The sequence below is a fragment of the Hemicordylus capensis genome, chromosome 6, assembly GCF_027244095.1.
Source record: "Hemicordylus capensis ecotype Gifberg chromosome 6, rHemCap1.1.pri, whole genome shotgun sequence".
Classification (NCBI taxonomy): domain Eukaryota; kingdom Metazoa; phylum Chordata; class Lepidosauria; order Squamata; family Cordylidae; genus Hemicordylus; species Hemicordylus capensis.
The window spans coordinates 10,858,410-10,875,735 of record NC_069662.1 but is presented as its reverse complement, the minus strand read 5'-3'; the positions used below and the strand labels follow the sequence as shown (position 1 = coordinate 10,875,735).

Here is a 17,326-nt window from a genome sequence, read left to right as displayed (position 1 = left end):
AATGCCACAGTTTGCAATACATTGAAATTTTTTTTTTTTACCCAATCAAAGAAGTAAAGACTCAAGTGCCTATGGCAATAACCAGAGGCCCTGTTCCCACTGCAAATAAGTTAATTAAAATGCATTGGAAACAATGAAGTAGGGAAGTTACAATTGAATTCACAGCTATAGTTTACAACAGGACCTCCTTATGGATAGTTTTGGTTGGATCAGGACCATAGAATCTTTAGTTCTTTCTTCTTATCAGCTCCTTCCTTTGGTTCAAATCAGGCCTCAGCAAAATTACAAAACATTTTGGGAAAAAGATACAAGAGAGTAAAGCAGCACTGGAGGCCAAAATAGAGAATATTTCCACAGCTACCATATATTTTCCCCTTGTGCTCAAGTAGGCTGGAAGAAAGGATAACCAAACGCTGCAAAAGACCAACATGCTGAAGGTGATAAACTTGGCTTCGTTAAAACTATCAGGTAACTTCCTGGCCAAGAAAGCCAAAATGAAGCTCACTGTAGCCAGGAAGCCCAGGAAGCTCAGCACAGAATAAAACATGGCAGTGGAGCCTTCATTACATTCCAGGGTCATTTCTTTAGCCATGGAGGTCATGTCTAAATCTGGGAATGGTGGGGAAGTTGCCAGCCACACTGTACAAATGGTGGTTTGAATGAGAGAGCAGCAAAGAACGATGGGGTAGGCCAACCTTTTCCCCACCCACTTCCTCATGCTGGACTCTGGCTTGGTGGCCATGAAAGCCAGAACCACAATGGCGGTTTTGGCCAAGATGCAAGAAACTGCCACAGAGAAGATGATGGCAAAAGCAGCTTGTCGAAGGAGACATGTGATCCTCTCAGGCTTGCCAATGAAAAGCAAAGCACAAAGGGAGGAGAGAAGGAGGGAGATGAGGAGAGTGTAGGTGAGGCTGCGGTTGTTGGCTTTGACAATGGGAGTGTCCTTGTGCTTAATGAAGATCGTCAGCACAAAAGCTGTGATGAAAGTAAAGGACAGAGCCAAAATGCACATACTGACCCCCAAAGCTTCTTCATGAGTCAGAAAGTTGATGGCCTTGGGAATACAAAAATCCTGCCCATTGCTTGGATGATGATCTTCTGCACATTGGATGCAGTTGTCCATGTCTGAAAAAGAATATGTTGTTCTTTATGCATGGCAGTGGAATGTACAGTGCATTGTAATATAATCTGAGCATTTTAGTTCTGCATCTAATGTTCCCCATTACTGCATGGAAATATTTTGCTTTCCATAGAGATCTACCTCTTATGTCCAAAATCATCAAGAGAAACTCAGTTTTATCACAGAGTGTGGGTTTTGTAACACAAGGCCTCTCTCTCAGCCTTTAATATTTTGATTTGGGGTTTAGCTGAGCTTCAGAATGGAATTGAAGGGGTTCCAGCACCCTAAGCCTTTACCTCTCAAAGTTGCTTCCTTTCTTTCTTTCAGCCTCTGTTTGTCTCTCTGACTTCATCCATAGTCTGGCTACAGCCACCTCATCATTGACTCTGCTATACCACACCTTGACTTCCTGGCCCCTCCCCTTGCTCCCACCTTTTCCTATATGAGGTTCCTCTCTTTCCATTGCCCTCTCTTGGGGGTATTTTTTCTTCAACCATCGTCCCTGGCTCATGTACCATTTGTCTAGACTTGGATCCCGCCCCCAGCATGCTCCTCATTCAGGAGGGTACATGAAGACAAAGTAATGGCAGCCAGAAGGGGAACAGAAAAAAAATTGAGATTTCATGGATTGTTGTTTTTTTTAAAAAGGGAGATTAAAGCTTGGCTGTCATTTTTTCTTTCTTTCTGTTAAGGTGTTTTAGCATAAAGGACAAAAAGATTGTTCTTATATCTGATTCTTTTTTCCTCCCAGAAATAGTCACTGCTGAATTGCCAACACATTTTCAAGCAGAAGGGATCTATGAGCCTAATCAACTGTGCTTGAAGCAGGCTGGATCATAGTCCCTATATTCTATCGCAATTTTACAGGACATCTCTTACCTTTTCGGTTGGAAATTTTCCCTTCTGGGCATGGAAAGCAATCATAGCAGCAAAATGGCTTCCCTTCTGCCTTTGTCCTACTATAGCCAGGATGGCAGTGGTCATTACACAGAGACAGAGGCCGTGCCTGTCCATACATGAAAGAGGGCAGTGTTTTATGTTTGGGCAGTTGAAATCACAAAGGTTCATAATCTCACTCTACGCCCTTTCCTCGGCATTGCTGGTACACAAGCTCAGCTTGTCCTCTCAGGGGAGAGGACAGGAGGGTTAATAGACACTCTGGCCAATGAAACAATTGTGTTCAGACTGGCCAATGAGGTTAGTTTCCCCCAGCTATTTCAGAGTGGGTCACTTACCTTTTGATCAAATGTCTTAGCATGTTGACACCCAACCCCAAATTCTAGGGCAGTTCTGGCCTTCATTGAACCTGAAAACATTGCATTTGGCCTCCATAAACAGGAATATCTGTGAAAATGCATTCTTGATGGGACAACAAATTGGCAGGCCATTCAGGGAGCTCTTGCTTTGTGAGGATTTAACCTGTTGGAGCTGGAGTTCCAGTGCATTGACCTTTTGCAGCAATTATCACCTCCCCCCATTTTTTAATGCTTTTATTAGTCTTATATGTAGAAACAGAAAGGTTAAATCTCTGAGCGTCCAACCAAAGCATACAAGTTTACATACAAGATCTTGCCCATCAAAAACAAGACATAAGAAGAATGCAATAATATTAATTGTGTCTAAAAGATCTAAGACTAGGCATCAATAGCCATCAATAAAGCATCTTGAACCCCTCAAGGAAAAATACTCCCCAACCTAATTGATCATCATACTTTCGAGCAGTCTATAGACAAGAGAACCAACCCAGCCATGACATACAAAATATAAGTAATGTAAATAATTAAAGCACAGAACTGGACATCCTCTGTGGTCTGAAGTATGGGCTTCCCCCGCAAGCCCACCCACAACCTCAAAAGTGTTGTTAAATATTAATGATTAGTTTCTATATTCTATAGGAGAGAGTATGAGTTCCCTCACTCCAATTTTGTCCTTTGTCTGATTTAAAACCTGTATAAATAAAAATAAGAAAACCTAAAATTTATTCAAAAACTTTCATTTGGTGAATTACTTGAATCTTATAATTCATTTGTTTAATAAAATATGTTTTATTATGTATTATTTTCCAATAGTAAATCAAAAGGAGAATTCTAAAACGTCATAGATCTTTTAAACTTTTCTGTTGCAGCTTCATTAAATGAGAATACAAAAGTTCCATACAAAATCATAAATGGTATATGCCGTCATTTAATAATCTTATATATTTTATATCCTATATTATGAATATAATATAGAATATTATAATATGATTATATTAAGCTGATGGACAGATAGAATCTAACATGATCGAAAAGCATCCATGAACCTAGCAAAAAAATAAATAAAAATTAGCTCAGTGAATTTTAAAATCCTAGTTCTATCAAACAAGGGTATTACAGGCTTAAAACAAGAACCTCTGCAGCAGACTTCACCAGCAAAATGCTATAAAGTTCAGTTACAGCTATCTTCCCACTTGAATTTCAATGCTATAAATAACAGATGAAGGAATCTAAATGAAATTCATGAATTCAATCCTGCTAATAAGAACTCTAAAATAGATATGTAATTTTAAATTTTGAATGTATCTCAAATATATGTCTCAAATATGTCTTAAGTATGTAACTTTAAATATGCCTCAATGCACTTTAAATACCAATAAAATAATGGCTTAATTTCAATCCACATTGCGTACTGAGACTCTGACTTTACCCTGAAAAAATCCTAAACTTGCTACTCAGCTGAACTGGAGTGATGAAGATTTATTACTCTTTATTACTCTTGCTTTTACTGAATGTTGATCTTGCAATCTTGATACTTCTTGTTAAATATAGGGAGGGGAAGTTGGTATGGGGAGGGACTATTAAGTGGTGTTTAAGATAAATTTAGAAGATTTTACCGGAATGGGTCTGAGTATGTTAATCTTATTTGAAAGTTGACTTGCTTTAGTTGTTTTTCTTTTGTGTATGTTTTATCAGAAATATTTGGCTGTTGGAACTGCGGCTATGGCGAGATTTACGCGGAAGGATCCTAACGGAAGCATACTAACTGGAGAAATTTTTCATCTAGGATTCTCTGTAGCTGAGCAGCAACAAAATACTCCAAAACATTCCCCAAAAAGGGAAGGTTGGAGAGAGGTCTGAAATTATCTAATATCTCTGGGTAGAGGGAAGAAGACTTCAGGAGCGGACGGACCACTGCTTATTTCAAAGCGAGGAATGTCTTCCTCCCTGAGAGATGAATTCACTAACTCCTGGACCCAGGATCTCCCCTGCCCGCCCAACTCAGTCGAACAAATCAACCAGGAGGGGCAAGGCTCAAGCAAACCAGATGATGTACTCATACCACAGAGACCCCTACCCACATCATCAGCCTCCACAAGCTCAAATTTATCCTAAATGACATAACAAGATATTACCTCCATCACTTCAATGGACATAGCACAATCAGAGTCAGAGCAGAGATGAGCGACCTCATCGGCAAAGAATTTGGCAAAGAAGTCACAGCAGCCCATCTTCCTGCTCCCATTTCCCCCAAAGAGTATGGGTGATCCAAAATAATGCCGCCAGATGGGATTGAGAGTGATGAGAACAGAAATAAGCAGACTTTGCCACTCTCATGGTGGAGAGATGCTAGGTCTGCATTGTTTGCCAGTTCAAGTCTAACTGAGAGGTTTCTGAGTCACTTGGCAATAATCTTTCGAGTCCTACCTTCTTAAACATTTAGTATCCTCACACTAAGAATCGACCTTCACTGTCTGAAGATCCCAGCACCACTTAAAGATGCTGAATGTTGATTTTCAGCCTAGAAAAAAATCTTGGACAACTAAATCTCTGTCCAGAACTTCAAGTTTTCATCCAGTATCTCATCATTTGGAACACAAGAAATTAGTGCTGGTAGCAGTGGCCCACTGTGGAAATGAATGGAGACATCTTCAAATATACACAGATCCTACCTGGTTAAATCTGCTGGGCCACTGAATGTCATCTTCATGAATTGTCAGCACCTGGCCTTTGGCACTATCTGGTTCTATCTTTCCCACTCGGACTCTACGGAAAGACTGGTTTGGGAATGTGACCCAGTTGATGATATCCAACCCAGCAACTAATTCCCCATTTTCATCAAAGGAAACCTTTTCTCCAGCACTGTTGTTAAATGATCCACTGCTCAGAAAGTGATGGAGCTGTATTGGAGGTGCAGAAAAGGAAGAATTTGTTAGGATGCACATAAACATGTAAAATATACATTAAGGGATGTTGTTAGTGGTCATGATTAGAAATTTAATGCAGCCTTAAGGTAATAGTTCTACAAAGAATGCTGTAGCTTCTGTCATCATCACTATCACCACTACTGGCCATAAAAGGTCATGGCAATTTACAAAGAAAAACAAGCAGAATGAGATACCCAGCTAAGGCTCACATGAAAACATCCAAAATTTCTTTCATGTGTCTACTAAAAGTCTGGAAACTGGTGTACTTCAAATCTCCTAGTAATTCAAACCTCCTAGTACAATTTGCTTTCACTGCGACAGTGAACTTTTCAATTCAGAAAAACACATTTGTCTTTTCAATAGATCTGGGGCAGTGAAGGAGGATTCTGCCATGATTTCCATGATTTTTTTCTTATCTAGTTCATCCCCTTGGTGTTCTGCCTACTTTCCCCTTTTAACCCAAAGCAGGCAGCAAGAAGGGTTGGCTACTGAACCAGGGCATCAGCTGGGTAGACCAAGTCATGAGGCAGTTGGCACCAAAAGCAGATTGAATCAATCTAAATTCGATTCAAATTCAGTTTAAACTTTTGGACCAGTGGCTTAAAACTTGAAACAACATTTTGGAATTGGATTCAAATTTGAAATGAATCAAAAAATTCACTTTGTCCACATCTCTAATGTCTGTGGTTTAGCTGTTTTCCTATTGCACTGCTCTTCTTTGTGCAGCAGCAATCTTGTAGCCACAAGCACCCCAATTAAATGTTATTCGGTCTACTTACCTAACTTCCAGCTCTCTGTGAATATTTCTCAGCACAAAGAAGTGGAAATATTTACCAGAAAGGTTTCTTGGGCTGCTCATATTATGTACAGCTTCCATACCTAACTAAGGTTTGGCTAAGGGTGGCCAAATATAAGCCTATGTATATGAGAAATACAACTAATATGGATTAATGAAAAATCTGTGAACAGAACATCTATCATCTCCTCCCCTTATTGCTTAGAAAGGCAGGGCCTTTTGACCTAGCCAATTGACAATGTCAATGAATAGTTGATTTATTATGCTTTTGGATGCTTGGATGTCCCTTTTAAATAGTCACAACACACATATGACTACTTAAATATGAGTATAATTATTCTAGAAGACTCGAAATTCTAAGTTATACTTATGCCATCCATAATAAATTCACTAAAGCAGTTGTATCAGTTAACCAGCTGTAGAAATAGTTTGATTACATTTATATTTATATGCTACCCTTCTTCATAAGACCTCAGGTCAGTTAACAAGAGAAAACAATAAAATGCAATAAATAAAACATAAACAGAAGATAATATAATAAAACACAATAAAAAATGAAAACAGAACAAACAGTAGCTACAAATATATATTTTTTAAAAGCCAGGAAAGGTCATTTTTCAAAAGCCTGAATAAAAAGGGCAGTCTTTACTTTCCTCTTCAAAGCTGGGAGAGAGGGAGTCATGCTGGCCGCATCTGATAGTTCCACAGTTCTACAGCCTGGGGGCAATAACTGAGAAGGCCGTATCCTCTGTACTTTTGACAAACAGTCTCAGTAGGTGTTGGCATGTGGAACACAGACCTCCTGGTTGATATAGTCAGGTGAGTAGATTCAGCTGAGAGAAAGAATCCCCATGGAGGCAACAATAGTCCTAGAACAGTAAATCAATGCTGACTAAGCTTTTCCAAGAATATTTTATACAGAGTCTAGATTCTCTTCTTCCTCTCACAGATACAGTTCAGGGATTACCTGCCATGGCAGATGATACAGAATCTTCAGTCTACCTGCATCCATCCTTCCTCTCTGTTTAGATTTAGATGATTGCATGGCATGCAAAGCATATGCCACAGTATAGACAGCATTGTAGACACTATAGCTGTGACTGGTCATGCTCATTTCAAAAACAGATCCAGGAAGAGTCTCCAACATCTCCTCCCCAGTGCAGATTTCCTCAACCTTCTCATCTGCAATAGAGTTGGGGAAATGGCAATTAAATGCATCTTCCCAAAAGACCCTGAGAAAGCCATCATCTTTGTCCGAGGTGGGGTTTCTCATCTGAAGAAATTGCCGGAATCCTAAAACCTCTTTTGAGTGCAATGCAAAGGAAAGAGCCCCATGGAGGGAGTGGATATCCACAGTTCTTTGAAACCCAAGTGATGTGAACTCCATCTGAGCAATCATAATCCAGACTTTACCTCTTGTCTTAACTGGCATATCCACCAAGTCTGCAAAGTTGTGTATTAGTATGAAAACCAACATGGTCTCTATTTCACCATATATGACCAATGCATTGGCAGTGCTTCCTGAAAGCGTTTTCATTTTTGTTCTTATCTCCTCCACTGTTTCATAGATATCATTGGAAAAAGCTAATCCTGGTAATGTTTCTATGAAGTCAAAGCAGATGCCTCTCTCAGGAAACATGTGCAACGTATCCTGTACAAATCTCTCTCCATTGTCATCAGATAAATAAATAACCCCAATCCATGTCCACTCAAAATGCAGGAGTAATTTGATGATCCCTTCATACTGAAGAGCTCCTTTTGGAAACATCCAGTAGAGGAAATAAGCTTGCATGTCATTTTTCATTATTTGAGTGCAGCCATATATGAGCTATTTTTTAAAAAAGGAAAGGAGAAGAGATTTTTCATATAAAAGCTGGATTTGAGTTTGTACAAATATACTTTACAAATTGTAATCTTGACTGTAGATCTTCCGTGGTAAAAGGTCAGACGTAAGACATTTGGCTAGCTGCATTTAAGCTTGGTTCTGTATCTCAGGAGAAGAGGGCAGAAGGTCTTGATTGTCTCCCCTCCCTCCAAAAGCTCTATGTATTGCCAGAAATAATACCCTGAGGGATGTGTGACCCTTAGGAATGCGTTCCTGGCTGTGAAGAGGGGAAAGAAGCAGAAATCACTTCTCCCTTCCCTGAGTTCTTTATAAGTCACAATAGTAGTCATAACAGTCAAAGATCCATCTACTGCAGCACCACGTTTCACTTAAAAACAAAAGAGATAATTCTGAAGTACCGAAGCTGGACATGTAGGCTGCTGCTGCTTACCTGAAACTGGTATTCTGAAGTACAAGGCTTCTGAAATTGAACACAGCCAGCATGACTAGTAGTCATTTGCAGATTGCATCATATCCCCCTTCGGAAGTTCTTCTGATTAAAAAGCCCCCTATATATTAGCTTTTCCACATAAGAAACCTTCTCCAGCCTCCTGATCACCTTGGTTGCCCTTTTCTATACCTTTTGTAGCTCTACAATAACCTTTGTCAGCTGTGCAGAACAGAAACATAAACTGCATTACATCTGTGGCTGATACGTAGATTTGTATAGGGGCATGCCTATATTCACGGTTTTCGTTTGCATCTGTTTTATACTGATCCCTATGACTGAATTCAGCTTTTTCAGACCTTCCAAGCACAGGCCTCATAATTTCCTTCAGCCATTCATCCCAATCACAAGATCAATCTCATGATTAATTGCTACCAGTAATTCAGGCCACATCAGTCTGCACTGAATGGAGTTTTCCCAATGGGAAATTACAAATATAACCTAACACAAATCCCTTTACAATCACACTGGTTCACATTTGTCATGTTCTCTTTTTGACCAGGTTTGCCTCGTTTATTAAAACCAGCATAATATAGAAGACTGTACAAAGTATTTCTGACTTATATGGCATAGAAATCAATGAACATCTTCAGAACAAGTAAAGGTGGAAAAGGAATAAGTTGAAGGAAAGAGAAGAAGAGGACGAACAGCAGCAAGGAGGATGGACTTGATCATGACAGCAATGATTGCACCACTGAGAGACCTTCATGGCCAAGTTGAGGACAAATCATCATGGAGAGAATCTACATATATGGTCGCAAAGAGTCAACACTTACTTGATGGCACTTAATCAATCAATCAATCAATCAATCAAAAATGTAAAGCAACAAAACTTTTGTCTTAAGCCAGAGGTATTTGGATTACTGAATAAGGGTAGAATGTGGAAGCAACAGCTCCTTTAAATATAGTGGCATTTTTGGGCCAATATAATTTGTAATGCATTGTCCTGTTAGAAGAAGACTCTATACCATATTCAAGAAGCTGTTACCCAATAAAATAGGAAGAGAGAAATGGGTTCCAGGATGAAGGGTGTTATATAAATGCAACACAAAGGGTGTTATATAAATGCAACACAAATACATACATTTGTAAATCTTCTTCTAAATCCCCATTTTCTAGGCACCCTTCTTACCTGTGGAATCTTGTAGATGCAGAGATTCATTGCTATGGGGAGAGAGACGTCAGAGTTGGGTCCCCCAATTACTGCTAAAGGATTGCTCTGGATGTCACATTTGTAGTTTGGGATGAATCTGTTCTTTGTGGAGACAAGTTCCAGTGAAGCATGTACGGTCCACCTTCGGATAAAATGGCTATTATAGATGTCGAAGCCGAGGGTGATGTTGGATATGATCTCAGGATTGTCATTGATCTCCTTGATAGCAAATACCAAAGCCAATATGTGCTGATAATTCTGAGTCAATGCTCTGTAAGGAGAGGAGGACATCTGCTTCAGAAGATGATACTTGCTATAGTTCAGTTCTGTATTTGGGTGCTAAATAAAAAAGCCCTAAAGACAAATTTCAGCCTTTTTTTCAGTGACTCTTAATCATTTTGAATTGTATTAATTTTCAATTGTTTTTCCTAGCTTATCTGTCTTGTTTCTATTATTGTGACCTCTCTAGTGGCTCTGAGTTAGGCAAGATAGAAATTTAATGAATTAATAAAATAACAATAACAATAGGTATTTCACATTAAAAACTACATGGCCTGCTGTGGGGGGGAAATTAGTACACACCACTGAAGGAGGGGATTCACAGATTTCAATTCCACACTGGAATTGTTGTGAAGGATTCTAGTTTGGGTAGCATGTATGATTGCTCTCGCTTTCTCTCTCTCCCCCTCCCCACACTCACACACACAAGATTCAGAATGTGTCACTTCTGCTAGTTAGGAAAGAAGCACCATCCTAAATCTGAACCTGAGACATGAAATTCTATTCATAATAGGGCCTTAGAGTAGTCCCATTGGTCATTTTAGGTGCCTCCACAATTTTTCCCAAGTACATAACCCACAATCATTGTTTATTTTGTTTCAGGGAACCCTCAACCCGTCATGGTTACTGCATAACTGACTGAGAACATGAGTTGCTTGCTGATTCAAAAGGACCTTTCAGAACCAACAGTTGTAAAAATACAGTGTGACTGACCTAAAGCCAATCAAAAATGTACGGTCAAGTGCATTCTACAAACCATACTCCCAAAGCTGCCAAATCTAATTTTTTTCTTCCTGTCAGCTCTCTTTGAGCACCACACTTCAAGAGCCAGAGTGGTGTAGTGGTTAGAGTGCTGGACTAAGACCAGGGAGACCCGAGTTCAAATCCCCATTCAGCCATGAAACTAGCTGGGTGACTCTGGGCCAGCTACGTCTCTCTCAGCCTAAACTACTTCACAGGGTTGTTGTGAAAGAGAAACTCAAGTATGTAGTACACCGCTCTGGGCTCCTTGGAGGAAGAGCGGAATATAAATGTAATAATAATAATAATAATAATACAATACCAATATCTCCTGTCCTTCCATGCCAAAATCTGATGACATTCAATCGCTCTCTAAATGAGGTCACATACAGACACGTAATCAGGGTGGGGAAGGCAGGCACATGCCCTAGGCGCAACTTGATGGAGGGCACCAAAATGCCACTGACTGCCCCGCCCCCCATGCTCCCACCTGCCTCCACAAAATTTTAGCTTTCACGGCACCCCAGAGCTGCCACGTCTCGGCTCTGGGCGCCATGCTGCTGCCTGTTGCTCATTGGCCGGATGCTGGACCTTTTAGCACATCCTGCATTTGCGCTTGTGCAGTGCGAGGTCTCTGCCCCCGGTGCGTCATAACGTGCACAGCACACTCTGCTGAGTGAATGCCGGCTTTTTTCTCTGCTTTGAGCTGCTCCATGCATGCATGCAGCATGGAGGATCATCGCGCCCCGCTGCCTAGCTTGCTGCTGGCCAACATCATTGTCGCTGGAGGATTGAGGTCGGAAAACGTTTGGGTGGCTGCTTGAGTTGAGCTGCTTAACTTCTTCTTCTCGGGGCTCTCAGGGGAGTGTCTTGGGGGGGGGGGCAGGGCGGGGCGGCGGCTGGCGGCACACACCACCTCCCTCAACCCGAGTTGAGGAGGTGGCGGCGGCAGAGAGCCTGTCCTGCTTCTCTTTCCCCCTAGACTGAGCGGGTCAGGGTGTGTGACATGTTGTAGTTCGTTAGTTGTTGGGTTTTTTTTTTAAAAAAAGTTTTATTATTTTAATTTGGGGGGGAGGAGGGTGGTTGAGGAAAATGGTTGGGGGTGTCTCACTCTTGGTGCCTCTGGCCGGGCTGCCCTCCTTGTGGGGGATGTCCCTAGAAGTTCTTGGCAAAGTTCGGCAGCGGGAAACTTGGTGGCGGCTTTTCCTGGGCAGGGGGGGTACGCGAGTCAAGGGCGCCAGTCTGTGCGTTGTGGTGTGTGTGCGGAAGGAGATGAGATTCCTCTCTGCCCGCCACACTTGCTCCCTGCTGCAGCCCGGCGCTTGGCTGTGAAGGCTGGCCTGGGCGCGGGGGATTGGCTTTGGCTCAAGCCGCAGCCCAGCTAAGGCTACCTGCTCAGGACTGCACACCGCTCAGGACCTCTCTGAGGGAGGGAAGCCTGGGTGATTCTGGGCAGGCCAGTGCAGCAGCGAGAAGCTTCCCTCTCCTCGAGTCATGTGTGCCCGAGAGTGAGGGAGCCGGCACTGCCGCGGTTTGCATTGCGCCCCCTCTCCAGGCCTTAACTACAATGGGCGGGGTGGAGGAGGAGGAGACGCATGGACGACAGCAGCTGCAGGCCACGGCACTGCCAGCTCCCCCTCACTCTCAGGCACACTACTTTTGTTGAGCAGCCCGGAATATGCCAGGTCTCCCTCCCTCAAAGACGCACTTCGTCCCCAGCAGTGGCCTTCTCTTCTTGGCGCTTCTCTTCTTCGGCTCTTCTCGAGCCCAAGGCAAGCCCTCCCCCCACCAGCCTTCGGCAGGCAAAGGAGTCCCATCTCCTCCCACACACACACCAACACATTGGCACCTTTGACTCCCCCCCCCCGGGAAAACGCCCCGTTTCCCGCTGCCAAGCTTTACCAAGAGTTTCTAGGGACACTCCCAGGGGACTTCTTCCCAGGGGCCTTGCTGATGAGTGATGACTGCTTTCATGTTTTTAGAGATCCCCAGAATATTAGAGGTCCACCTTTAATAGTTGTTTTTTATTTATGAATTTATACTGTAATGTTGAGTAGTACAGTGAGTGCAGTGTGCTCTATTCTGACAGAGCAGGCAAATATTGATCATGAAGTAATGAACTCAGTTTATATATTTATGCAGTGATAAGAAATTCTGAAACCAATTAAAAAAAGAAGAATTCTGAGAAGAATTCTGTTTTGGACTGTGATTTGATCTTAGAAGGTTGAGAGCTAATGAATGTGGGGATAAGTTCTCTATTCAAAAGCGGCGGGGGCAGTACATTTTAAGAGAGCATAGTATTATATAGATTTAGTCTTGCTGGTCTTGGTCTGTAATAGATTACAATTAAAATATGGATTCAGTATTGTAATGCAGAAAAACATTATTGTGCTGGAAGTGCACTGTAACTTATATGACTTGCAGGGTGGGGGGAATCATTCAAGAGCAACATATATTGAATATCTCAAGGACTTCCATGTAACACATTGCTTTCCTTCATAGTTACTCAGTTTAAATATAGAAGTGCTGATACCATAACATGATTGGTTTGTTTGCAATTATAACATCCCATTATTCCTCTATAACCCAATTAGGTAAGCAATCATGAAACTTATGTAAGGTACACCGCATTGTTTAATTTTGAGATACCTTCAACACATGTACAGCAATGCACTTAGCATTCTTTTAGTGCAGACAATGTCTATTGCTGTGGAGGGTGTTCACTATCTTTATATAGTGTTTGTAATGATATATGAAGCCCATTTAATGCTAAAGCCAATAGCACCACTAAAGTACATGCCACTATGTGACAGAAAAAAACATTTCATAGCAGCTGTAATGTAAAATGCTACATAAAGTCAATATATAGCATATAAATATAGCAAGAATGGAATTTAAGTAATAACTGTAGCAATCAGATTTACTAAAATACTGGCATCAATTCACTTCTAACTCATTCTCTAATAATCATTCAAACAAACCCATCTTTCTCTGTGTTATTTGCATTAAGAGTAATTATCTCAGAACAAGGTAGTTCCTAAGGATGAATATTTCTAGGTTTAATAGTCTGAGGTCACCAGCTCCTCCCACCTGGTAATTAATCATCAGGAAATACTCAATTCTTTAATGGTCATTGCTTGAAGAGTGGTCAAGACAGATCACTTCAGTAAATAGTGTAATATTGTGTTGCATCTTTGTACCTAAACTTTAAATGCTATAAAGGTAGGTAGTCCCATAATTTGTAGTTTAAAAGATTTGCCCATTAACAAGCATAACTTGTGTTTTTGAGCAGATATTATGGTAAAGTTATCTGAAAGATGGGTGTCAGATGTTGGGAGGGGGGCACAATTTCAGTGCTTGCCCTAGGCGCTATTTTCCCTAGATACGCCTCTGGTCACATCAGCTAGTAGGTCTGGTTGGTTGTGTCTCATAGTGCCTATATATTTCAGAGGAGAGTCTCTGTCAGCTCTACACTGGGAAAAATGTTATCCCTTACCACAATCCTTCCACGGCTGAAAAAGATGCAGGCCCACTTGATTTTGTTGAGGTCCATCAGTTTGCTTCCCAAGGTAGAGCACATCTTTCATCAATGTGAAGAATGTTTCTGCATCACAGCTCCACCATATTTTCAAGACATATTTATTTGGCTTCATGGCCCGTCGGAGTATTGTCAGAAGGGACAGCATCCTCCTCAGAAACCCAACAACATATCAACTATGTTTGATTTAGCACTGCAGAAGATGCTGCACAAGTAATGCTCAAATACCTCTAAGGAGTTCCAACTTGGCAGTGACTCTTCCCTCTGCTTATGTGACTTTTTAATTGAACCTTAATTTACTTGTGATGGCCTGAAACAATTCCAGCTGCATTGCTGCATGGAAGGAATTGGGACCATCCCGAACATGCTGCCTGCGTTTCCTACAGAACTCCATGAATTGCATGAAGCACAAAAGCCAGGATTATCAGGCCAAAATACTGTTAGGTCAAGGGGCTTCCACATTTGTGGTTTCCCTCCCACAATGACCCCCATTCCATTGCTTAAATGGCATTAAATTGTCTGAATGCACATTCAGTGTCTTGAGTGGTTTCCCTGACAATGAAGAGGAACTCAAGCATAATGGTTCCTCTAATGTGTCTAATATGCTTGCGTAGCAACCAGGCAAGTCCCGTAAGTGGGGCAGCCACCACACAGGATGCTGGATGGGCTGCCACTGCTTCCCAGGGCACCCAGGTGCCAGAGGTATTGGCCATTAAGACATTTAAAGATATCTCTCACTCCCACCCCCCTGCTGTGCTACCCTCATCAGCTACCAGTGGCTGGTGCTGTTGTTCAAGAGCAAGCTTACGCTCTATGCAAAAGTACACAATGACACATGCACAGTGCTACACACATAATTTCCTATGGTCATAGTACTATACAAGCATGGTTGTTCAATTTGTCATATTAGTCAGGAGTGCTCTTGCACAGCAGTGCCAGCAGTATTTTAGAATAGCCCATGATATGCCAAATGTCATGTCAGCCACATTATCATTAGTAATGAATATGGATGGGGTTGCACTCCCCGCAAATGAACAGGTACGTTGCTTGGGAGTGCTTCTGGACTCAAGCCTCACTCTGCTTTCTCGGGTTGAGGCTGTGGCCAGAAGTGCTTTCTATCAACTTTGGTTGATACAACAGCTTTGTCTGTTCCTTGGCGATAATTATCTCAGAACTGTGGTGCACGCTCTGGTAACCTCTAGTCTTGGCTACTACAATGTGCTCTACATGGGGCTGCCTTTGTATGTGGTTCAGAAACTTCAGTTGGTCAAAAAATTACAGTGGCTAGATTGGTCTCTGGGGTTTCTTGGAGAGAACATATCATGCCAGTTTAAAAGCAATTGCATTGGCTACCAGTAGGTTTGGGGGTGTTATACAAAGTGCTGGTGATTACCTTTAAAGCTCTAAATGGCATGGGACTGAGTTACCTTGGAGAGCACCTTTTTCTGCATGATCAGGTAATTTGTCACCTGGACCATGCAGCCACGAGCCACACCCCAGCACAAGGTTCCCCCTGGGGCGCGTCCCCCAAACTTCCTCTTAAAAAATCATTACTGCGTAATGGGGGTGGCCACAGGGTGTGTGGCCTCTTCCCCCCTCCCGCAGCGGTAGTGGGAGCCAGAGTGACTCTGGACCTATCCGTTTGGGCCAGCATCTTCCTCCAACTTTGAGGCATGCCTGCGCAACTGAGAGATCGTCACAAGCCTGTGACATCAAACCCTTAAGGTGAATCTTTTTAGCCTGGCTTTTAGTAATCTGAGATTGTTTTAAATTGTTGTTTTAGTGGTTGTTTTATTCTGCTTTTATTGTATTTGCTTTTGTGAACTTCCTAGATTGGAGTCAGGTGGTATATGAAACAAACAAACAAACAAATATAAATATTTACAATATTCCTGTGCCACTTTTCAATAAATATTTCTCAAATCAGTAGACTTATCAAGGAGTATGAAGAAATAGCTCCCTGTCCAAGTGGGCTCATTATATAAAACACACACACACAAACAGGGCCCTTCTCCCCCTTCTGAATACAAAGGGTCATCACTTTCACAGGGGGTGCCTCTTTGCCCAATTAGAAGGTCAAATAATCTCAATTGCCCAAATAACCAGGACATTCTTCAAAATTGAAACTGGAGGAACATGGAATATTAATTCATTATTTTTGTTTACACAGTCAGACAGGTGTTATTGACTGGTTTGTTTTATCCAAGCATCGAGTCCTTCCCAAGGACCTGGGATAGCTGAATTTTATTATCAATGTTGTTGCTGTTATTATAGATATCGTTGCAGAATATAGCCTGTTCCCCGTAAAGTTGCTTTTTGTAATTGGATGATGATATTATTATTATTATTATTATTATTATTATTATTATTATTATTATTCAGCAGCAGCGTTATTACAAGAAGAAGGGGAGGCTTTCTTTGAAAAAAGGGGAGGATGCAATACCTCTAATCCCAGTGCCAAACATACATTACACAGAAGGAAAAGCTAATTTGTAGGACTGGTCATCCTCAGATTATTATCTGGTGTATTATATACAATTAAAAATAAAAGAGCTACTCCTTACAGAACGTCATCATAAAGTTCAGAAGAGGGGCGCTTTTCAAAAGTTGCTTGAGAGGAAAACACGTAGATCTGAGAAATGATGCCAACGATGAGGAGGTCTCCTGACTGATGGAACTTGTGAAGAATAGGAAGAGGGTCAGAGATAGTGCAAGAAGCAGCTGGAGCACTCCTTGCCACAGCAGGCAGACACAAGACAACAAGTACCATGAACAACACAATCCTGATGAAACATCTCCCTTCTAGGCAGCAGTTCACCTCTCCCCACATTCTCATGTTCCTCAGTGGCTTATCCTGACGGACACTCATTGGGCTGATGTGAAACTAACTAAGGCTGTTATGTTGATAACTTGATACAAACTTGTGCATCTTTAGAACCACCCCTGAATACTACAAGATATATTTATAGAGTCCTTATGTCTTGTTTCTTAAGTGACCACTGGAATTCCTGTGAGATTTGGAGGAGAAGAACAAGTAGTCATCATAGTTAATTTGAAAATTGCAAGGAAGGTAATTGTTTCCTCAGAACTGAATACTCTTTTCAGTATACTCTGAAGGAAACATGTTTTGTATATTTCAGCAGAAGTCTTCGCGCCCCCCCCCCCATGAGACAGAAAGAG

General features: G+C 41.6%; 1 protein-coding gene across 1 annotated transcript; it reads right to left on the bottom strand.

Annotated features, from left to right (window-relative positions):
- Positions 1-226: 226 nt before the first annotated feature.
- LOC128328959 (vomeronasal type-2 receptor 26-like) lies at positions 227-16,838 on the bottom strand. Its single transcript, XM_053259273.1, has 6 exons — positions 16,711-16,838; positions 9,568-9,745; positions 7,070-7,930; positions 5,052-5,279; positions 2,003-2,129; positions 227-1,128 (listed from the first exon to the last, which is right to left on the bottom strand). The coding sequence occupies exons 2-6, from the start codon at positions 9,595-9,597 to the stop codon at positions 227-229; spliced, it is 2,148 nt and encodes a 715-aa protein (XP_053115248.1). The 5' UTR covers positions 9,598-9,745; positions 16,711-16,838.
- Positions 16,839-17,326: the final 488 nt, after the last annotated feature.

Coding starts and splice junctions, on each gene's coding strand:
- LOC128328959 (XM_053259273.1), bottom strand. CDS start 9,597: ATGAATCTCTGCATCTACAAGATTCCACAG. Junction 5,280..7,069: donor TGTATCATCTGCCATGGCAG/GTAATCCCTGAA, acceptor CCTCCAATACAG/CTCCATCACTTTCTGAGCAG. Junction 2,130..5,051: donor GGCCCAGCAGATTTAACCAG/GTAGGATCTGTG, acceptor ATGTATGGACAG/GCACGGCCTCTGTCTCTGTG.